The sequence below is a fragment of the Esox lucius genome, chromosome 20 (genome assembly GCF_011004845.1).
Source record: "Esox lucius isolate fEsoLuc1 chromosome 20, fEsoLuc1.pri, whole genome shotgun sequence".
Classification (NCBI taxonomy): Eukaryota; Metazoa; Chordata; class Actinopteri; order Esociformes; family Esocidae; genus Esox; species Esox lucius.
The window spans coordinates 11,950,731-11,974,184 of record NC_047588.1 but is presented as its reverse complement, the minus strand read 5'-3'; the positions used below and the strand labels follow the sequence as shown (position 1 = coordinate 11,974,184).

General features: G+C 42.2%; 2 protein-coding genes across 2 annotated transcripts in view; both read left to right on the top strand.

The window, feature by feature from the left end:
• The first annotated feature begins 303 nt into the window (after positions 1-303).
• si:dkey-199f5.8 (beta-1,4-galactosyltransferase 3) lies at positions 304-23,233 on the top strand. The gene is made up of 7 exons (XM_029115938.2): positions 304-473; positions 6,040-7,249; positions 16,228-16,463; positions 19,672-19,859; positions 20,032-20,154; positions 20,372-20,476; positions 20,719-23,233. The coding sequence occupies exons 2-7, from the start codon at positions 6,979-6,981 to the stop codon at positions 20,987-20,989; spliced, it is 1,194 nt and encodes a 397-aa protein (XP_028971771.1). The 5' UTR covers positions 304-473; positions 6,040-6,978; the 3' UTR covers positions 20,990-23,233.
• Positions 23,234-23,280: 47 nt separating this feature from the next.
• LOC105031105 overlaps positions 23,281-23,454 on the top strand; it is a 31,297-nt gene continuing 31,123 nt past the window's right edge. The window contains exon 1 of the mRNA XM_010905347.3: positions 23,281-23,442. Coding sequence (XP_010903649.1) covers positions 23,370-23,442 — 73 coding nt within the window. The 5' untranslated portion in view covers positions 23,281-23,369. The remainder of the gene's footprint in view (positions 23,443-23,454) is intronic.

Genomic DNA, 23,454 nt, shown 5'->3' with positions numbered 1-23,454 from the left:
CTTAATTACGCGTCTTATAATCTAATGTAATTTCTTAGTCAACTATGTTTTACTTCAGAGCGTATGAATGAACGTTGACTATACAGTAAAGTGTTTGTGTCATTGGGTACACAATGTCATCCTATTATTACATCGTATTGACTATATATAAATAAGCAGTAAATGTGTTGTACTGTCTACCCCTCGAAAATAGTATCCGCTCTCCGTTCTTTGAGTACACAGATTGTGAATCAGTACAGCAAGCCACACCAAACGAACATTTGAGTACATCACTTCCTGTAGCTAGTACTCCATCATGTGAAGTAACCGAAGAAGCTGCATTTTAACTTTGAAACGCAACCCTGGAGCAACAACAGTCGAATTGTGAAAGTTATATTAGCAGTAATGTCTTTGGTATCAACAAGAATATGAACGATTATGCTACTTGCGAAAAAGAGGACTGAAATGGAAAACAACATTTTGTATGGTTATTGGTAAGCTGGTCACAGTAAATTTTTTTCAGCTAGCTAGCTAATGCTATTATCCTGGGTTAGCTTCGTGCCTTTTCAGAAAGTAGAATGTGAAATAAGTTAGACAATCGTAAGATCCCGACAGTAGCAAACGTGACTATACTATTAAACAAACCAAACGACAACTAATGGGGTCCGTAGTTTTGCTATCAGTTTTTACGTAAATCTCTACTTTGGCAGAGTTTGTTACACAACATACTTCTCTGCCCCAGCAACTGTAGCGTGCTAGCCAATTCTATTGTTAGTTATCTGTTTTAAATGTATTTGAACAGCTTCAACGGTAATAGTAGACATTGATCTCCGAGTCAAACCATGTTAAGCCAGAAATATTAAACGTATTTGGTTGCATAACAATGCTCGTAGTTACAGAATCTAACAGGACTCATCAGTTGTCTAATACAACCATTGTTTGAGCACCATCATGACAGCGGCTGTGGGTGTTTGTCAGAAGGCTACAGGATTGTGTTGTATCTATGGTGACACGCAGACATTCGTATTCCAAGTATGGAAGGCTTGTATTATAAAGGCTCAGAAACATCCTGTTTACAGTAGCTAGATCACTATTAATGCTGTTGAGTACTATTTCACTCCACTCAACAGCCCCCCAGTAAACAGATTAGACAGGTGTGTAGCTAAAGATGTGTACAAACTAACCAAAATCTTTTGAACTTGTCTTGTTTTTACCCATTTTTCCACCAACCACTGCAGTTTTATATCTTTGGAGTGTCTACAATAGTGTATCTGTCCTGGAATCAGTTTGCTTCAGGCAAACATCATTTAAGCTGAGTAAACCTTCCACCCGACTGTGCACTTTGTTCAAATAGTTACCGAAGGTAGAAAAATAAAAGGTCCCAGTCACAAAGGCCTGTCCACAAAAGCTGTCAGGATGATGAAATACGGACTCTAACATTTGACCAGTGGAGGGGACTGTACTATAGCCTATAGAACTCCAAAGTATTCACAGAATAAGAGCCTGGCCATATCAATGCAGACATTTGCTGAACAGCCAAAAGCTATCTTCTATTCACTAAAAACTGTTCTTGTCTCTGCGCTCTGGGGAATCTGTGTCATTGAATCGTTCCTCTTTCACAGAAGGCTATCCTATCCCTCCAAAGTAAATTCCAGCCTTCAAGTTTTCCTGTTTCCGACCAACTTTTTCCTGTAACCGAAGGCAAGTCTGTAACCCAGACTGCTTTACCATTGGAGAAAGCATATACAAAATCAATCATGGTCAAAGTAAAAAAACATTTAATTCAAAGGCTCAATATGTTGGGGGACATTTTGATATCCAAGTTTCTTTTCAGACATGTTATATTCTGCAATGACTGGTAAAGCATTCTGGGAAATGGATTTCAGTGATGGGATTTTTTATTTTATTTGTTGAGTTCATTTGACAATATAAATGTCATTCATAATTTTTTTTTCTATAGTGCATTGCTGGCTGGGTTTTTTACTCAACTGAATATGTTTTTAGTGACTTGCATTTTTTTTTGCTGTGTGTTTCATTTCAGTAACCAGATTGCAAGCTGAACCTTCCCAATTGCTAATTTTTTATTTGCTCACGTCGACGAGGCAAGCTTATAATTGTAATTGTTTTTGTCCAGGCACAGAATAATTGTGACGGTGGTAACACCTCTACCTGTCATTTTGCGTCAGTGTGACCATCCATGTTGTGTAATCCTGTTTTTCTGGTTGTCCCTATGGACAGCCACAGAGCAGTGTGGCTTGTCGTACATGTGGCAATGAGGCCTGTCCCGGAGGGATGTGTCTGTGTGGGCGCTCGCTCCTTGACGATAAACCTGTTCGCTATGGAAACTCTACCCCCTCAGCAACAGGAGGTGTAGGCCTGCTTCTTTCTCTGTCAGCCGACCCCAATGGGCTGTTACCCCTGAGAGGAGCAGCTGAACAGCCATGTACCTGCTGATAACGAATCGCCGTAGTGTTGCTAGGACGAAAGCACCCGCTTTCTCGTTAATATGCTAACTTTTTACCACCGTAATGTTTTATCACTCTCTCGTTAATGTGCTAACTCTTTACCACCAAGTTAATGATTGCACTGCCTAAATCATTGCAATGGCCATACTGGTCAGACATTTTCAGTTGTATCATTTTGAAAATAGCTTTGTAGTGGGTTGGCCATCTTCACTTTTCATCATGTGTTTTTTATTAACTTGGTTCATATACATTTTGTATTGGCTATACAGAGGCAGAACGGGTTTGTTCAGGGAAGGAGGACAAGAAGTAATTTGATCTGTGCTAATAGGTAAATAATGAGATAATGACACTTGCTTGACAATGCAGTGGCTATGACATCAGCTAATTTTTGCTTAAGTCTGGACCAGTATGGGCCATTCATGTCCGTTAGCTTTGTTATGGAACACTATGTTTCATGTTAGGTAATGCATGATTTCGTTTCGGCATCTCACTGAAGACAGTTGGAAAATGCATTCCTCCTTTCTACTTTTTTATGGAAGGCTCCCCCATTAAAGCAGTCCAAATATGGTTGTTTTCTTATTCACATGGGTTTGTTGGTCTATGGTTAAAGTAGTTAGACTGCCTCAGTGTGACCAATTGTCAATGTATAGCCCAGAACTAAGAGAAGGTTTTATATCTGTTTTCTCAGAAGCGCCAAAGCCCTGTCAGAGCAGGTTGGCAGACAGCAGAGGTCTACAGAGAAGGTTTAAGCTGGAGAGCCCATGAGCTGATGGACGGCTTGATTCATTATGCTTTCATCAGTCTGTCTAAGCAGGCATCTCTCCAGTATCTGGGGTCACTGGAGTTGTAGGGGTTTAGACTTGGATTGACAGGTGGCACACACCCACTCTGGATTCCGAAACCAGTGTTCCATTGTGCCTTTTCATTGTTCCCCTGTTCATCAGTGACTGATTCAGACCTGGTGCACCAGTTGGGTGACATTAACCATCAGGTTGAACAGAAGAGCAGTAGGAACCGAAGTGTGTGAGGTATAAACTGGCTATCTCTGCTGTAGGGCGAGGCCCGTCACCTGGCTCTCTCATGCTTGCTCTCTCTGCCCCCCCCCTCCCTCCTGCTCAGCCGACTCTGCTCCGCTGCTCCGCTGCTCCTCTCCTCTGGGACAGATGCGCACCAGATGTTTTCAAGTGCGTTGCTGGATAATTCCCTCTTCCTCCATGCTCTTCTGCTTCTGTGGCTCTGCCCGTCTTTGGTTTTGGCTGGCCGTGTTTTTCTGGCAGGCAAATCTATAGGCTACAGATCTCGTTGTTCGGGTGCAGAGTTCCGAGGTCAGATTTTCCCATCAATCTGTGTTTTGGAGCCTCCATTAACTGTCATTAAAGTGAAGGAATGGTGGCGGCACATCAGATTTTTCGGCTTTAGTATGGAAGGAGGGGGCGGTAGGAGGAGTGGGAGTGAAGCAGAGGCACTCAAGGCCTGAAGGGAGGACGGGAGATTATGCAGCAGCAGAAGACCAGTGATGTTGGAGGCATTTGCCAGTAGTCTGTTGCTCTGGCTGTCTGCCCGACCTGCTTGTCTTCCCTGGACTGTGTGTGTCCCTGTGGGTCTCCTGTTCCTGCTTCTGTACGTTCCGCCTTCCTTCCTGCTTGCTGGAACCTGAAGTCCTGAGTAGTTAAATAAAGGAGAGATGGGCATCTGAAGATTTTCCTCTCTTCAGTACTCTATCGGTTTCTCTCCCTATCTTTGCCCCCTGGCTGGCTGGCCACCCTCCTCATCCTCGTATCCGAGTGGTTGCGGGCGTGGGTTCGGTGTAGGACATGGAATATTGATGGCCTCAGGTAGAAAAGCGTCGGTCTATTTCTGGGCTGTTATCTGCCGTCAGTCAGACTGAAGCGGGTGTGCTGCTCAGTCTGAGAGGAGGAGGAGGAGGAGGGTGGCGGGTGGAAGAACACTGAATGGGCCATGTTTGTTTTGGCTTCGTCAGACCTACATGAGCTATTCATGCCGGTTCTGACTGTTTGACTTTAAAATGACGATACTCCGGGGATGCCTGGACACTACAACACCAGCCTGGCGTACTTAAAGACTATTCCCACAAATGTAATGATCCTCCCTGTGTCAATGTAACAAGGGATGAAATAACAATTGTCTATTGTGATCACTTTTTGAGTTCCCCTTAATGATCAGGTCAAAAAAACATCCTGCCATCTTGCCTGGCATGGTCCTAGTTTGTTGTTTTGGTTTCTTTACCACTTCTTACCCACCTCACACCTCCCTTTATTCTCTTCTCCCCTTCTTTCCGTCCACATCCTCACTCCCTTGTTTGCCTTCCGCTATGTTTCATGTTGGGAGACATCCCTGCCTGAGGAGCAGGACAGTCAAAACCATGTCGCAGGGTCTTTGTGTGCTAAAATTCACCCTGGCTCAGAAAAGCACTTTGGCTCAGAAATGCACCCTGGCTCTGTATGCCAAGTTCTCCTGCTTGTTTTCATCAAGCAGCTACACAGTACACTGCATTCCATGTCAAGTCCCAGAATGGCCTCAAGACGCTCGACAGGCCTGGCCAGTACTTGACGGGACACACCTTATTTAATCATTTGTATTCATGTGAATACCAAGAAGACTTAATACATCACCATCACAGGCCTAAAAGTGTGTGATGGTGATAAATCGATCTATATGTTTATTATATTAATATGCACCCCAAAACGACTGCTAATCAACCCATGAACGAAAACCCGCTATAGCATGTGTCCTGAACGTTCAGTCGGAATGTTTCTCTAGTATAGGCTTGTTGATGTAATGAATGATACTAGCAGATCCCCTGGGGGTGAAAATGGCTGGTGTCCATTTAATATTGGGCTCATCATCCCAGCTCTAATAAGACTGCAGTGGAAGCTGTAGGACTGACGGCAGCAGGCTGTCGGGTAGTGTTCAGTGGCTGGTAAGGGTTGGTGCTGCTCAACACAGCTCTGGTGTCATGAGAGGGGATATGTACACGCTGTCCAGAAGGAAATGGTCAAAACCAAAGGTCTCTGTGCGTTTGTCACGGTCTCCCGCTCCGTAACGCCTCAACCGCACTGGCACTGGTTCATTGATGCCCATGTTCGCTGTTGCATCTGCCTCTCGTGCAGCTGGCATCCGGGCTCTCTGTTGGAGATTAGGATGGAATTAGTCTGAGGCGGGCAGCTTTAATGACCAGTTTGACCACTAATTGATCTGTGAGTGCAGATCTGTCAGGGACTCTCCAACTGCTGGTGGGGCGGGGGGTAATGTGAACACTAAGTCGCAGCAGTGTTTAATGAGCCACAGTCCTAAACCTGGTTTAAGGGCAGAGGTCTGAGGAGCTTATTTCAACAGGGGTTCGGTGCACAGCTTCGTTACTGTCATGGCTCGCATTTCATTCTGGTTCTCGGTCGCTGCCCACTGGCAGTCTGTCCCCTCTCTACCTCTCTGTATCTAGCTATCTTACCGGGCTGTTTAGCTAAACAAAAATGACCTGCTGTTTGTTTCAGTGCGTCATCTGTGTGGTAAACAGCAGATCAGATTTCTATCATAGCAACTTGTTAACCACCCATCCCCCTCTTTTGTCTTTCAGAGCCTGATTGGTCCAAGTCCCTGTTTGTTCCGGCCGGTGGACCCCACCTCTCAAAGTGTCGGTCAGCTCTGAGCGTGTGTCAGAATGGGACAATAGCGCTGGTCTCTGTCGGGCCTCACCCTTGTGTCCCCCCCGTCCTCCTCGCCCTTAACACAAACACACGGCCAGCCCCTGAACACTCCAACTGAAACCCCCCCACCCACAGTCCACTCCCAACCTCTTTCACCAGCCTGTCAGCGGGCTAGCCCAACCATAGTCCTCTGTACCGGAACCGGGCCTACACGGCTGTTCCCTTTGTTGTCTCTGGCTGCTGTTTGTGCGGGGAGCTGGAGAACAGAAGGCAACACAGTAACACCCGGTCAGCTGTTTTACTGGAGACTGATGAGCTGTAGTCAGGACACTGATGGGATTCTAGCAGAACCATGTTGGCCTGGCATTGCCACAACACGCCGTTCATGAACCTGAGGTTCACCAGCAGACTTTGGAGATCTCCACATCTCCATTTGTGGTGGGACAAGAGGTTGAAATAGACAAAGTGAGCTTTTTTTTTGCTGGATAATTTTTTACCGGAGTTGTTTTGGGAGTTCCAACAGCAGATCCGAAGTGCCTTCTCGTTTTCACACTGTCCTTTTACTATAAAATTTGACCGATATTCACATCACTCTTTTCAAAAGGATTCTGTTAATAACCTCTGAATGAAACATTCCAGCGTGTCTCAGTGTGGATTTTGCTAATTTCCACATGCATCCATATCCATTGCCTGTTCTACTTTGCCATATGATTCCCCGTTGTTTACAGTAGAAACCTATTGGCTTATAGGTCAGCCCGTGTCAGAGTAGTTCTGTCACAGTGCATCTCCAAATTGTAGGCCGCTTGGACCAACAGAGCGGTGCTAATCGCTGGACTGCTGTCAGAGTTCCTCGTTGTGACATATTCGCCATGGCGACATGGCTACAGTCAAAATGGCGCTACCTGTTCATGTTACTGGGCGTCCAGCTGGTCGTAATGGCGTTGCTGTCCCGGGAAGGCTACCACAAGCGAGTGTCGTACTTCATCCGGATTTTCCGCAAGCAGGAGACCACGGCGCCCGGCTCTGCCCATGCACGGAACCACACGGGCAGCGACGTCTACGCTAACCTATCCCTTCTGGCCAAGGCTCAGAGCCGGGGAGAGGACATGCCCTTCTGCCCCAAGACGTCCCCACTGATAGGTGAGTTCACGGATGGAGAGCTGGTGAACTTGTGTATTTCTAAGAATCTGAAGGTCTGCAAATACGCAGCCATCTCTGTTGACAGGTAGTAGCTTCACACTGGTGCCTGGTAACATAGCCAGAAGATAAACCCAGCATGCAGTTTCTTGAGTAACCTGTCAGGAAACATGTGAAATGCTTGCAGCTAGAATTACGGAGGAGTGGTTTGTGGTGTGGGGGGGATTTCCAAATGACTAACTGCCTTTTCTTGGTAGTTTATACTGATACTTGATTGAATGGACAAGAGACTAGCAACAGTTTTGTCAACGATGACACAACAGCGACCTCTAAGACACTAAGGCATTTCTTTTGAATAATTGTATTTTACAGATATAAAGTATATACAGTTGTGCTCAAAAGTTTGCATACCCTTAGAGAATTGGTAATATACAGCTCTGGATTTTTTCTTTTCTTAAATCAGCATCTCTACATGTATGACAACCATTCCATTCCAGTGTCTGTTAAATTCCAACACAGGCGCACCTCATTTTACTTAATGAGTTACTGATTAGGTGATTACCTTAACCAAATCTAATTTAACAAGGAAAAGTATAAAAACCACTGCTGTGGACATTCACTATCCTCTTGCAATAGAACCAGCTGGATGGCAAAAACATTGCAATTAGTACCTCATAGTTAATTTGAATAAAAAAATAACTATTCAGCATGAGAAAAGAGTTGAAAAGAAAAGATTTTAGTGAGGAAAAGAAGGGTTCAATTCTGGGATTACTGGCAGAGGGATACAGTGAACGTCAGGTTGCTTCCGTCCTGAAAATTTCAAAGACGGCAGTTCATAAAAACAAGGTCAAGCAACAGACATTGGGGACAACAAAGTTACAGACTGGCAGAGGGCAAAAACGACTGTCCACTGACCGAGATGACCATCAACTCATTCGAATGTCACACAACAACCGTAGGATGACATCAAGTGACCTACAAAAAGAAAGACAAACAGCAGCTGGGCTGAAATGCACGGCAAGGACTGTTTCGAAACAGGCTCCTAGGGGCAGGGCTGAAGTCGTGCAAAGCTAGAAAAAAGCCCTTCATCAATGAGAAGCAAAGAAGAGCCTGGCTGAAATTTGCAAAAGACCATAAGGATTTGGCCGTAGAGGAATGGAGAAAGGTCATCTTCTCTGGCGAGTCAAATTTTCTGCTTTGCCCAACACCTGGTCGTCTAATGGTTAGACGGAAACCTGGAGAGGCCTACAAGCCAGTGTCTCGCACCCACTGTGAAATTTGGTGGAGGATCGGTGATGATCTGGGGAGGCTTCATCAAGGCTGGAATCGGGCAGATTTGTCTTTGTGAAGGACTCATGAATCAAGCAATGTACAAGGTTATCCTGGAAGAACAGCTGCTTTCTTCTGCTCTGACAATGTTCCCCAACTCTGAGAATTGTTTTTTCCTGCCACAAGCCACGTCAATCAAGGTGTGGATGGAGGACCACCAGATCAAGACCCTGTCATGGCCAGCCCCAACTTGAGACCTGAACCCCATTGAAAACCTCTGGAAAGATGGATGTTCACAAGCCATCAAACAAAGCTGAGCTAAATGAATATGAATTAGCATTATTTGAGGTCTGAAAACAATGCATCTTTTTTTGGTCATTTTGACCAGTTGTTGTTTTCTGCAAATGAATACTCAAAATTACTATTTTTATTTGGAATTTGGGTGTAATGTCAGTAGTTTATAGAATAAAACAAAAGTTCATTTTACTCAAACACATACCTATGAATAGTAAAACCAGAGAAACTGATACTTTGGCAGTGTTCTCTTAATGTTTTCCAGAGCTGAATGTGTAATTTTTTAAGAAAACAATGACCAAAAGTCATTGTCATTCTGTAAAGTCCAAGATCATCAAATGCGCAGCTTTCGTGCAGAAGAATGCAAATTGTCTGCCAGTATTTTGTGATAACATGCTGCATTCATCTTGCCATCAATTTTCACAAGATTCCCGTGCCTTAAGAGCTCACACACCCCCCAAAACGTAAGTGAGCCACCACCATGCTTCACAGTGGGGATGGTATTCTGTTCACTATAGGACTTGTTGACCCCTCTCCAAACATAGCACTTATGATTGTGACCATGCAGCCCTATTTTGGTCTCGTCACTCCAAATTACAGTGTGCCAGAGGCTGTGAGGCGTGTCAAGGTGTTGCCATATTGTAATCAGGTTTTTTTGTAGCATTGGTGCAGTGAAGGCTTCTTTCCGGCAACTCAACCATGCAGCTCATTTATCAAGTTCAATTATCATCGTATTGTGCTATTTGAAACAACCACATCATCTTCCAGAGCAGTCTATATTTCTCCTGAGGTTACCTGTGGGTTTTTCTTTGTATCCCGAACAATTCCTCTGGCAGTTTTGGCTGAAATCTTTCTTGGTCTACCTGACCTTGGCTTGGTATCAAGAGATCCCCAAATTTTCCACTTCTTAATAAGTGATTGAACAGTAGTGACTGACATTTGCAAGGCTTTTTATATCCTTTTCCATATTTATGTAGTTCCTTTACCTTGTTACGCAGGTCTTCTGACAGTTATTTTCTGCTCCCCATGGCTCAGTATCTAGCCTGCTCAGTGCATCCACATGAGAGCTAACAGACTCATTGACTATTTATACACCCACTAATTGCAATTTAAAAAGCCACCAGTATGGGAAATTCACCTTTAATTGCCATTTTCATGTGTGTGTCTATAATAGGGCTGTCAACTAATATTCTAAATTCGAATATATATTCAAATAGTTTTTAAAAAACACATTTCGAAGGTGAATATTAATATTAAAAAAAAATTTAAAATATGTGGGAAAAAACATTCGCGGTAGCAGAGGTTGTCTGGCTGTCTGCTTTGTGAGTGGGCGCGCTAGCGCGCCTGACGGTACAGATCCATATGTCCGACACAACTGAAGCGTGGTGTCGCGACGTCATACAGCCATGGTTGATGCTCCACGCCCCTGACCAGCAGCTGATTGGATGAACGCGTGATGTGGGTCTGGCTACTCGAGAATTTCAACAGTGTCATGGCGGCTCATTGAGAATACGATCTCGTATTTTACAGAAATTGTTCACTGAATCTGTCTTCATTTCAGCTCAACAAAGGTTAGTTTGAAAGATATTCGTCTGCTTCTACTGGATACTCTACAACTGTGAAACTTCAATTTATGTTAATATTTGTTTCAATCACTGAATGAAGCCTGCTATATTTGGGACAATAGTCGCGACCTTATATTGCTTGCACAAAACTCTTGATCAGCATTCAAAATGTGTTTATTGTTGTTCATTTTAAACCGTTATTGCGCAGAGAGCGTGAGGGCGAGAGAAAGTGCTTGAGCGAGCGAGCGTGAGGTCTGCGGTCTTGGTCATCATTTGATTTACTTGTTTTTGTGTAGGTAATACGTTGTCAAATATGTTTAAATTTAGCTACTTGTATAGGTAGTCTATTTAACAGGACAAATTGTATTAATTTGTCCTGTTAGGCGCGTCATTGACAAAATGTGCATGCGCAACCAGATGTTCGAATAGTTAGAATATTATCTTTTTTTTTTTAGAGGGAATATTCGGACGTCATTTTTGAGGACTTTTGACAGCCCTAGTCTATAATAAGGCAAAACTTTCAAGGGTATGTAAACTTTTGATCAGGGCCATTTAGGTGATTTCTGTTATCATTATGATTTAAAAAGGAGCCAAACAACTATGTGATAATAAATGGCTTCATATGATCAGTATCCTTAAATACAAGTTTATTTGCTTGATCGGAGACATTTTCAAAATCAATGCAAACATTTCACAATTTCTGCCAGGGTGTGCAAACTTATGAGCACAACTGTTAATATCATCAGAATATTGATTTATACCGCAGACTTGCATTTCATATGAGACATGGGAGCTGATACAAACAATTGCTGTTGACGTAAATATGCAACGCACATTCATTTTTATAAATGGTTATCAAAATATTTGCTACTATAAATATCATTATCATTTCATGAAAATGCTTGCTTATTTGATGTGACATAAGTGTGAAAATAAAGTAATTTAGTTTATATGTTTATGGTAACAATGGCCCTATACAGTAGTTGCACTAGTTGGTTGACTGGCTTCTTGTGTGCCCCTGCTAGCAAGCGCTGAGGCAGGCGTAGTTAACATGACACTTGCGGTCGACAAGCCATGTCTGTGTGGTTTCTCTACTTGTATTCACAGGCAATGTCATGGACGTGTGGTTTCTCTACTCGTATTCACAGGCAATGTCATGGACGTGTGGTTTCTCTACTCGTATTCACAGGCAATGTCATGGACGTGTGGTTTCTCTACTCGTATTCACAGGCAATGTCATGGACGTGTGGTTTCTCTACTCGTATTCACAGGCAATGTCATGGACGTGTGGTTTCTCTACTCGTATTCACAGACAATGTCATGGACGTGTGGTTTCTCTACTCGTATTCACAGACAATGTCATGGACGTGTGGTTTCTCTACTCGTATTCACAGGCAATGTCATGGACGTGTGGTTTCTCTACTCGTATTCACAGGCAATGTCATGGACGTGTGGTTTCTCTACTCGTATTCACAGGCAATGTCATGGACGTGTGGTTTCTCTACTCGTATTCACAGGCAATGTCATGGATGTAGTCCGTGAATGTTTTTTCCCCCCTTCACAACATGATAGGCGGTCGTAATTTGTTTTTTAAATTTGGCTACATGACACCTCATTCATTTGGAGAAGGCAGACGTTCTTTGGTGCAGCCGCAGAGTTGTCAACGGCCCATTTGGTTGCAATACATGCGACCAGTGTCTGAAATGAACTTTGTTTCACCTGCAAAGGTGACTGGTAAAAATGTTAACGGCCAAAATAATAAATTGCCTTTTTGTGTCACGTATACAGTTGCTGGTCATAAAATTAGAATATCATCAAAAAGTAGATTTATATCAGTAATTCCATTCAAAAAGTGAAACTTGCATAATGTATACATTCATTCCACACAGACTGATATATTTCAAGTGTTTATTTCTTTTAATTGTGATGATTATAACTGACAACTAATGAAAACCCCAAATTCAGTATCTCAGAAAATTTGAATATTGTGAAAAGGTTCAATATTGAAGACACCTGGTGCCACACACTAATCAGCTAATTTACCCAAAACACTTGCAAAGGCCTTTAAATGGTCTCTCAGTCTAGTTCTGTAGGCAACACAATCATGGGGAAGACTGCTGACTTGACAGCTGTCCAAAAGCCGACCATTGACACCTTGCACAAGGAGGGCAAGACACAAAAGGACATGGCTAAAGAGGCTGGCTGTTCACAGAGCTCTGTGTCCAAGCACATTAATAGAGAGGCGAAGGGAAGGGAAAGATGTGGTAGAAAAAAGTGTACAAGCAATAGGGATAACCACAACCTGGAGAGGATTGTGAAACAAACCCCATTCAAAAATGTGGGGGAGATTCACAAAGAGTGGACTGCAGCTGGAGTCAGTGCTTCAAGAACCACCACGCACAGACGTATGCAAGACATGGGTTTCACCTGTTGGTCCAAGGTCAACGCAGCCGTCTACCAGGAAGTTTTAGAGCACTTCATGCTTTCTGCTGCTGACCAACTTTTATGGAGATGCAGAATTAATTTTCCAACAGGACTTGGCACCTGCACACAGTGCCAAAGCTACCAGTACCTGGTTTAAGGACCATGGTATCCCTGTTCTTAATTGGCCAGCGAACTCGCCTGACCTTAACCCTATAGAAAATCTATGGGGTATTGTGAAGAGGAAGATGCGATACGCCAGACCCAACAATGCAGAAGAGCTGAAGGCCACTATCAGAGCAACCTGGGCTCTCATAACACCTGAGCAGTGCCACAGACTGATCAACTCCATGCCACGCTGCATTGCTGGAGTAATTCAGGCAAAAGGAGCCCCAACTAAGTATTGAGTGCTGTACATGCTCATACTTTTCATGTTCATGTTTTTCAGTTGGCTAACATTTAAAAAAAAAAATTGGTATTGGTCTTAAGTAATATTCACATTTTTGGAGTTACTGAATTTGGGATTTCCATTAGTTGTCAGTTATAATCATCACAATTAAAAGAAATAAACATTTGAAATATATCAGTCTGTGTGTAATGAATGAATTTAATATACAAGTTTCACTTTTTGAATGGAATTACTGAAATAAATCAACTTTTGCAATAACGTCATGCCTTTATACCAGTCTCTTTCTTGTCAGCTTTAACATTATTTGACAATACTTTCTTAACATCCTCCCTTATAACCTAAGTACTCCCCCTCAATTTGATTACATTCAACTTTGAACTCATTGAACAGTACAAGTGGGCAGGACATTTACAAGTATAAAGTATATGTATATTACAATTGGAATGTACAGATGTGCAATGAAGGCAAATAGCAATACTAAATGTGCAATTAAGGCAAATAAAGGAGGGTAGAAAATGTATTAAGTAAAGTTTGTTACAAGTGGGATAATTGTTGTATGGGTACAAATGGCAATTCCAAATGGCGTTCTAGATGTACAGTCGAGGCAAATTGAAGGAGTAGGGTAGCATGTGCAGCTGATATACAGGGATAGCAGCGGTGAGGTTCCCGAGGTAGACATGTACCTGTAACTACTGAAAACCTCAATTTTCAGACATTGCAAGGTAGGGTCAGAGTAGTGCAACAAGGTCCCTGAGATGTGGGGGGGGTATGGTTTGTGATGGTTCACAGAGTTGACAGAGGTGTCTGGGTCACAGTTGAGCAGGGTTACAGTAGAGAGAAACCGTTTCGGACCCTACACGCAACATCCTGCCGGGACATACGAGCAGGTTCTCGGTAGTTCGTTCCCTTAACGAAAAATCCTGCCTTATCGGCTTTCGTTGGGAACACACAATATGAACGGCAGTACGTGTCCCTTGCCATTTTTGTTTTTCGACCCATGGAACCTGTTCTTTCCACGAAAACATAAATTATTACATTTGCTTTGCCTTGTACGATACCATATTAAATGGGGAAATTGTCAACGTTATGTCTTACTGGCCCTGGTCCAGCGGGCCATCGTTACGGTTGAACACTGAGTCAGTGGGAGTCCTGTGGGGGGAAACCGCAGGTTCAGTGAGGTCCAAGGAAAACGGCAAGAATTGTACAAACCAACGGGGCAGAATGCACACCTTTTTAGATATCATCCCCATAAACTATTGCTATTAACCTTTTCCCACACCTAGTAGAATCCATGCCCTGGAACATTCTGGCTGGGCTGAAGGCGTATAGGTACCTAGATTGGTGTACTAAAGAAAATTGTGTAGGTTCCTAGCTAACATGGTCACGACAGAAACTCAGAGGTTGATAGGATGGGAAGAGGTATATAAAATGAGTGACTGGTCTCTTGGTGTTTGTGAGAGATGTTGATGTGTGGAAGGCAAGGTTATAATCGTTAACGAAAACGAAAAAATATTTTAAATTCTGAATATAATTCTGTCAGTGTGTTAATGTCTACCCGAGAAGCGATTGCGCCTTCTTTAGAAAGTTAACTAGTCGCAAGTTTGAGGTAAAATGCACTTTTCGTTGTCAAAACACTATAAGCTGTGATTCAAATATGAAATAATGTTATGTCATTTTTACTTTTACACAATGTTTGCTGCTTCAATCCAGATGAGTAGGCAGAAGGCTATTGTATAAATTTAGAATAAGGTGTGAAAATTGTACAGCTGTGGTATTTGTATGGAGTGTGAATTCTGTTTAGAAGATGTGTAACGTTAGATTTTTGGTATGGCGTGTGGATTTTGTAAGAGGTAACATTAACGTTAAAGGAATTTCCATGGGGTGTGAATTTGGTAGGCCTCTAGGGTGTTAAATGTGTATATTTTGTGAAGGCTTGAACCATATTTGATATAATAAACTTCTGTGTAACATTATTAATGAAGGAATTATTTTAACTATTCCTTTCAGATACTTTTTTCAAAACATTAAAGCAAATCTACTAAATAGCGATCAGATGGCTAAAAACTTCATCTGCATTTTGAGTTCTATCTATGCATAACAAAACTAGTGCTAGACATATAAATGTATAATGAATCATGGTTATCACAGGTTTTGAGTGCTAACATCTGTGAATCTGTGCCTTGCTCCAAATATACATATCATAACACTTTTCCCTAAACAACACCGTTTTTGTTGAGTTATTATTACACAATACTTTTTCTGACCTTTTTGAATCTTGCCCCTGACAAATAGCCCATATTACAAAAAAAGACTAAAACTAACACTAATAAAAACTCAACTAAAACTAAGCATCATCAAAAAATAAACTATACTAGCAAACCCACTTTAAAAACGATTTAAAACTAAACTGAATTGGAAAACAAAAAGTCAAAACAAAATAAAAACTAATAAAAAATGCAAAACTCTAATAACCTTGGTGGAAGGAAGTGATCTGTTCAGGCTCTCGTTAATCAAAGACACGCCACTTGTGTTTTATGGGGTTTCCACTTCATTTTAATCCAGGTAATTTTAGATTAGTTACTTTTCTGTAGAGTGGAAACCGATGTTTAGAGGTGATTTGAACTGAACTCTGACTTGGTGATGGTTGACCCAACAGGTGTGTGACTAGTTAGATTCTACTAGAGGGCTAAATGTGCTTGTTCCAGTGAAGTTCAGTTTGCTCTGTGTCAAACTACTTTGTTTTTTTTATTCAAATAAATGTGCATGTTGAAACCAAAATATTTGCCTACGCGAGGGTCCTCCACTCTTTCCCTACGGTTGGTTCTGCTGCTGCTGGTTCGGTTCCTCGTTACTTAATTACCCCCACCTTGTTTACAAGGTCTAAATAAGCCCTTGAAAAAATTGATTCAAGAGCATGGCGAACTATTTCCTTTTATGCTAAGCTTTCAAATTAAGGCACAAAAGGAATAACTCCGCTGAAGAAAATCAAGTATCTCAACCTGCCGTTTCTTCTCTCATACCAGGTGGACCGATCCATGTCACCTTCCCCTCAGGCTTGACCCTTAAGGAAGTGGAGCGGAAAAACCCTCTGGTAGTCCGTGGAGGGCGCTACAGGCCGCCTAACTGTGAGGCGCGACACCGCACCGCCATCATCATTCCCCACAGAAACCGGGAACACCATCTGAAGTTCCTCCTGTACTACCTTCACCCTTTCCTTCAGCGACAGCAGCTGAACTATGGCATCTACGTCATCCACCAGGTGAGAGACAGACAGGGTCATAGTGGTAGAGAGATGCATCATTTGTAAGCAGGCCCGTGCACAGACATCTGGAGGGGCAGGGGCCAAACCCAAAATGGATTATTTAAAATAATATATAAAATAAATACTTACACCCGCAGAAGACACAGACAAACATTTTAGTGCATAACAGTAATAAGTGTTCCTTTTATATACCATGTGCCTGTGAATCTGACCAATAAGTTAGCTGAGCTTCCTTTCTTATTTGCCCCTTTATTGTATTACAATGAGAAACGCAATGCCAAGTGTATTTTGGCTTTTATTAACTGTGACACTTAGAACGAGTTATCAAGCAAGCAACAGTCAATGAATGTCCAAAGCACTGCAGGTGCATGTGGTTTTGATAACCACTAAATCAATTTGGGCCGTATTGAATCGCCTTAGGCCTAAAAAAAAAAAATCCACAGCACCTTAACCTTGGGCAAACTTTTAATCCAGAAAAACATTTCGGGCACTGAACATACACTCAATTGCATCTTTTTTTGAATAAAATTTGTTTATGATTACATTTGCAAATATATATACCGTATTATGAACAGCTGACCGAAACAATATACTAGCCTATCTTCTGTTTTCTAATGTGACTGTAGAAAGTATGAACAGTCCTCATGTGCTGAAAGAATTAACTGATTCATGTATATTCCTTTCTGAATACAAATGTGTCTGCCCACCAAGAGGATGTGAGCCAGCTGTGCCTACTGTAGTAACATTACAAATGTAAGTTAATGTAGCTACTGTAGCAATGCACAATCGCTGCAGAGCAATACATTCCAAGCTAGCACCTCTAAAGCTCAGGGTAACTAGTTGGGTTTTTCCATTTGTTTTGTTAGGGGATGAACTTTAGACTTTGTTTAACAGGGAGGGTGAAAACAGCAGCAGGAAGAATTTGTTCACGCACTCACCAGTAAACCAGTTTATGTTAGCTAGCAATCAATGTAATGTAATGTAGCAGCAGTAGTACCTAGCCAAGGCACTTCAATTATTAGTTAACCAACCAGTAGGCAGCATATTAAACATGCATGGTGAGTTTCAAGTTAGGCAAAACCATTTGGAAGGAGAGGGGTGTTCTGTTTTTCACTTGGATGCCTATTTGTCCTGTTATTACGTACTCTCTGGTTGTGTTTAGACCCTCCCTATGCACCTGCCTGTTTGTAAGAGAAATACAGAAATTAGCCAAGGATTTGCATGATGACTTACTGTACTATCGTCCTGAGTTGTAGTGTCAGTATCAAAGGAGTTCAAGGTTCTCAAGACTGCACTAACTTTGACTGAGAATGAATAAATACCATGTCAGTTTCTTATCAGATGTTCATACACAATTGCGCAGACTCGTATTTAGTCATTGGCCTAACTTGGCTATGCAGTGCTATGAAGATTGGGCTATTGTTCTTGTTGTCTTCTTGAGTATTTAGGCTGAATCAAGTGTGCCCTCTGGTGTTCCAAACGCACACAGCCATGTGCCTAGTTTAATCTTCTTAACCACTTGTAGCAAACCCTTTATTTTTAAACTGGCACTTTAAATAAACCCTTTAAATTGCACTAGCACTTGAAACAAGCTTTTTATTTTGATACCAACACTTCAAATGAAGCCTATTATCTTTACACTAGCACTTAAAGGAGCATGCTCTCTTTCATGTAACCATGCAATCTTTTCATCTTGCATTTCATCAGCATTGCTCAGTGGTGTTGTTATACTCACACCACAAAAGTAAATTCCAATCATGATTTTAACCTCAGCGATCCTCTCATTCTGTTTCATTCTCATGACCTGTATTGTCTGTAATCCTCCTGAGGTTTTTAAAGTCAGTGTATTTGTATGTTATTCTTCTGCTGGGATATTGTTGGTAAAAGGCAGCGATGCCCAAACGTCAATATAGACATTTAAAAAGCATAAATTAATGTTTTTCTGGTCTTTAAAATATGAAAACTATCATGAAGTCATTCATCAAACATGAATCAAATTGGAGCCACATAACATGCTGCCTAATAACCATATATATATATTATAAAGAAACTGTTACCAAATTTTGTATGTTCATAAGGCTAATACCTTGAATATATATTTTATTATTTTCATGTGGTGAAAGCGTAAATATGTGTATACAGCAAAACATTTATTTGAAGCTGATCAGGCAGAAACAGATTTTTTAAACTTTAGGAACTCTAATTTCTAGAAAAACTGTTGGCTACGTTATAACAAGGAAAAAAAGTCAGATCTATAGCAAATTCTGAAGTGTATTTTATACCAAAATGTAAAGTTTTAGTCAAGAAACCATGGTCAGTCAAGGTATTCAGAATAAATTATACTGTATTTGGAAGATGGTAGGTAGACAAAGGCCAAGGTTGTGAGTTGTAAGTTCAAAGTTACTTGCGCAGCAATGACGCAGTTCACACTCCTTCCGTGTGTTTTCAGCTTGAGTGAACAAAACGTTTTTGTGTCTTTTGACACATGCCTTGAAGTGAGTGTTTGATAATCTGATAATTATAGTTGTCTAATACTACCTAAAGGGAAATGCATGGTAAAAAAATGAAATGAAAAATGATATATGTAGGATTACTCCACCCACAGCAATCAAAGCCTACTAAATGAATAGGGATTATGGAGCTACTAATTTGCGCGCTGACCAACCTAGTCGATGATACGTACCAACAAGACCTTGTGTCTACTTTCACCCGTAGCCTAAATCATGTGGCTGTGGCACTGGTTATGTTACATGTCAAAATGTTTTCTCTGGCTAAATATCTCTTGCTTTAGATATCCTTAAAATAAAATAGCCTTGTGTAATCTTTCGCATAACAGAAGCTTTGTCTGTAGTGGCGCAAGAGCTACCTATACAAAAAATACAATAAAATAATTCATTTTTTCCCGGAACCTTCTGGAGGGCCACATCCGTCAATTGAGAAGGCTTGAAGGCTTTGCAGATAATCTGTTGTAGTGCCTAATCAAGAATGGAGACGAATGCCATAGGATGCTAAATTTTTCTACATCATTTTTTGCAAGGAGTTTCCATGATGCAGCCTAGGACTTTAAGAACAAATTCTGTCTAAAGTTTTTGGTCTGGATGTGTATATGTCGGTTATGTGTATAATCTAGGTAGAATCACTATCCTACCTCAGTAATGAAATTCCAAGTCTGGAAGCATGTTTAACCATGGCTCCTTCCCTACAGGCAGGTAACTACACTTTTAACCGGGCCAAGCTAATGAATGTGGGCTTCAGAGAGGCCATGAGGGAAGAGGACTGGGACTGCCTGTTTTTCCATGACGTGGACCTCATCCCTGAGGACGACCGCAACACCTACATGTGTGACAGCAACCCCAAACACGCCGCCATCGCCATGGACAAGTTTGGATACAAGTCAGTCTTTCTGATTTACTTGCCTATTTTTCCCTAGTTGAGGTTATTGGCGCCGGCATGAGTTTCAACAAGCCCAAAAAAAATTATTCCAAGGGTTTTCAGTTTAAGATATGTCAGTGTAGGTCTGTTCCTTATTTGATCCTGTACATTTTATCTGCTGTCATTCTCCCAGGCTGCCATACAAGATGTACTTTGGCGGGGTGTCAGCGTTGTCTCCACTGCACTACCTGAAGATGAACGGCTTCCCCAACAACTACTGGGGCTGGGGAGGGGAGGACGATGACATCGGAGTCAGGTGAGACACAAAGCTGGGCGAAGTTAGGCTTTAAATTCATTGGCTCAACCTTTTGAGGTCCATTTGGGAATTTAGCTCTACATCTCTTGTTGTTTGGTGTTATAAAATTACAGTATTTAAAGACACACCCAATTATCAAATTATTTCTAATCAATTACAACCCGATAAATTCTTCCCTGACCCCCCCCCCCCCCCCTTTTTTTTGTCCTGTTGTCAGAGTGTCTCTCGGAGGGATGTTAATTTCTCGTCCTTCGCTGAAGGTTGGCCGTTACAAGATGATCAAACACAAGCTGGACAAGGGCAATGATGTTAACCCCAGGAGGTACAGGAAGAAGCTTTTTAGCTGATACACATCAGTCTGATCTGGTTCTGGTTGGTGTGGGGTTCAGGATGGGTGTGGAGGGAGGTTTAGGTTATCCTGAGGTCCATTCAGTAGAATTAAATGTTCAAATAGACTCATAGTGCATTAACATTAAAAACTATCACATTGTCCCTGTGCTCTCCTTTTAGAATGTTCCTCCAGGTCTGTTGAGTAAACGCCCCGGTCCCTTCCTTTGTCCTCAGGTTCAACATGCTGGCGAAGACACGGCAGACGTGGAAACTGGATGGCATGAACACAGTGGAATACGATGTGCTGTCCCGCGACCACCTCCCCCTCTACACCAACATCACGGTGCACATCGGCACGGAGGCTGGCCTGCACGTCTTGCCGACACCCCTCAAGAAGCCTGTCAACGCCCCAGCCAAGCAGGTGGTCAAAGGCCCCGTCAAACTACCAGCCAAGCTTCAGGAAGAACAACCACAGAACCAACAGGGCCGACCAACGAAACACTGAATTGGACCACCTTTTACCCGCATCCACTCTCAAACCCCCCCCCCCCCCCATCGGACCCTCCCGACTCACGCCGGGGAGCTGGGACATGACGGGGCCCGGGGCCCTTAAAGCGCTCCCTTCTGTCTGCCTTCAGTTTTTAACAAAACCTCCTAACAATGCCTACAACAAAGCGAGGTTTGGTGTGTCCCTGTGGTGGACTAGAGGCCATTATACACGCATGCCTTTTTCTTCTGTTCCCTCCTGTGACCTGTACAGCATTATCAGCATCAACTTTATCAGTTGCGTAAACTGAAGACCAACGTGCGCCGCAGTGGAGATAGACTATGGGCTGAGGTGTTGGTCGGGGCCCTGAAACAGAGAACATGGGCTGTATGAAACCAAGGAGGCCAGGAGTAGTACAGGGGATACAATACTTTCCACTGTCTGTTTGATTGATAGACTGTAGCATTCTCCACTCTTGCTGTGTGATTCTGGATTTTCTCTAACTATGTCGCCGGTCCGCTAACTTTGACTCCTGAATTTATAGTAGAGGAGAGACAGAAGTGTGATTAAAATACTTTATATATCTACAGCGTCAGGGTCGCTGAAAAAAACCCAGTTGCCTTAGAAAACCCATCTTGTTTCAATTTTATTTTCACTTTCACCTTACTTTTTAGTTAAATTTCAGGTCAGTGGGAATGAATGATACTACTTTCCACTGATAACAAGACTAGGAGATATATTTCATAAATCTACTTTTTAAGCCACTGATAATACATAGGTGTGTGTATATATATATAACTCTGATTTTAATTTTTTAGGTTACAGTGCTAATATCATAGGAAGTGAAGCTGCTACTCTTGAGTACTGACATGGAAAACTATAGTGTGAAATAAGAAAGGTAGTGATTCTACAAGAGATTCCTTTATATGAATTTCATGCTTGTTTTAATACAATCAGTCTGTTAGGTCCTGTAAGCTTCTCCTTTAATATCTAGATTGTGTTATTGTGGGGTTGCATTTTGCCTTTTAAAATAGAATAGGTATGGGGGGAAATTATCAAATGCACTGCCTTCAGGTGGACTGGTTGTATTCAAGTCTTTGCCATTTTGTCACTGTTGTTTTTTTGTTGTTGTTAATGGTTGTTACCATAGTTATTTTGTTTCAGTGTCTGAAACCAAGGGATTCAATTCAAGTCCTGGTGTGCTCTCCATAGTCAGTAATCTCTAGATTTGTTGAAAGATGTAAAGAACAAAGGGGAAAAAAACAAGAACTGAAACCCAAGAGCTTTTTTCATAGCGAACCAGAAACCACTATAAATATTGAGTAAGTATGAAATAGGCCTCCATGACGGCCTGGAGAATGACTGTGTTGGAGGACACTCCTTGGCTGTAGCCATTCTGCCGAAGCACTGATGCAGAGATCGATATAGGTATGCTGGGTTGGCATTAGCTGCATTTCCCCACTAGCACAAAGTTCCAGTTCTTTGTCATCAATAGTTTGCTAAACTGTGACTCCTCAAATCCAGACAGTGCCATGTCCTCCCCGCTCCATGGTCCTGTGACTTTCCTCTCTGCACATTGCACACTGCCTAGGCCCCCTGACCGATACGATTGTTTACTCCAGATCATTGAACCTCTGTGTGCTTCATACAGAGGACCCAGGCTTCTTGGCTGAAACCAAAGATGGCTTAGAGAGGAAGCACCGGACTGCTGGCGTTTTTTTGCCGACATTAGGATGGATGGGCCTTCCACTCACTCCAGACGCGCTTGTATGCGTGCGTGCGTGTATGCGTGCCCGCCAGCTGATGATCGAGCAGTAGCCTGGTTGGCTATGTAGGCTATTTACCAGTTGTACTACATAGGAAGTGTGATGATGCATGCCTGTGTTAAATAAGCTGGATGTATAGTGAACCACACCGAGACCACTAGGACATGAATTCACTTTTCATTGAATTGAAGCATGCTACAGTGTATGTTTATTTAGAGATTTATTAGACACCTGCTATATGCACCATGTAGCTTTTTAACACTTCAGATTTATCATATCAGGTTTATCATATCATGGTATATTATCATGTCTGTATGAGTGATCTTCAGTTGGCTTCTGTCTTTCTCCATTACGATGTGGGTAAGGTCCGGTGTGCTGGCGTCAGAAGACAAAGTTCACCGCAGGGTAGTGAAAATGTGACTAAGGACAATGTGACTCAATGACGTCTGCACAGTTCAGAGTGGCCTTATATGATGACTAATAAACAAAATGATTACACAAAGTCCTGTGCTTTTGTACGTCATTGTTGTTGATTAAAATATGATTTGAACTTAATACACTACCACACTCAGCCTCCCGCCAGTGACTTTCAGAAAAAGCCAAAGGTGCATCCAGGATCGCTGCTGATCTGAATGGCTCATGCATGGAGTCTGTCAAACGAAGTGAGTCGGTTTCTCATTCTTCAGACTGGTTTGTTGGATGCAGGTGAGTAGTAAA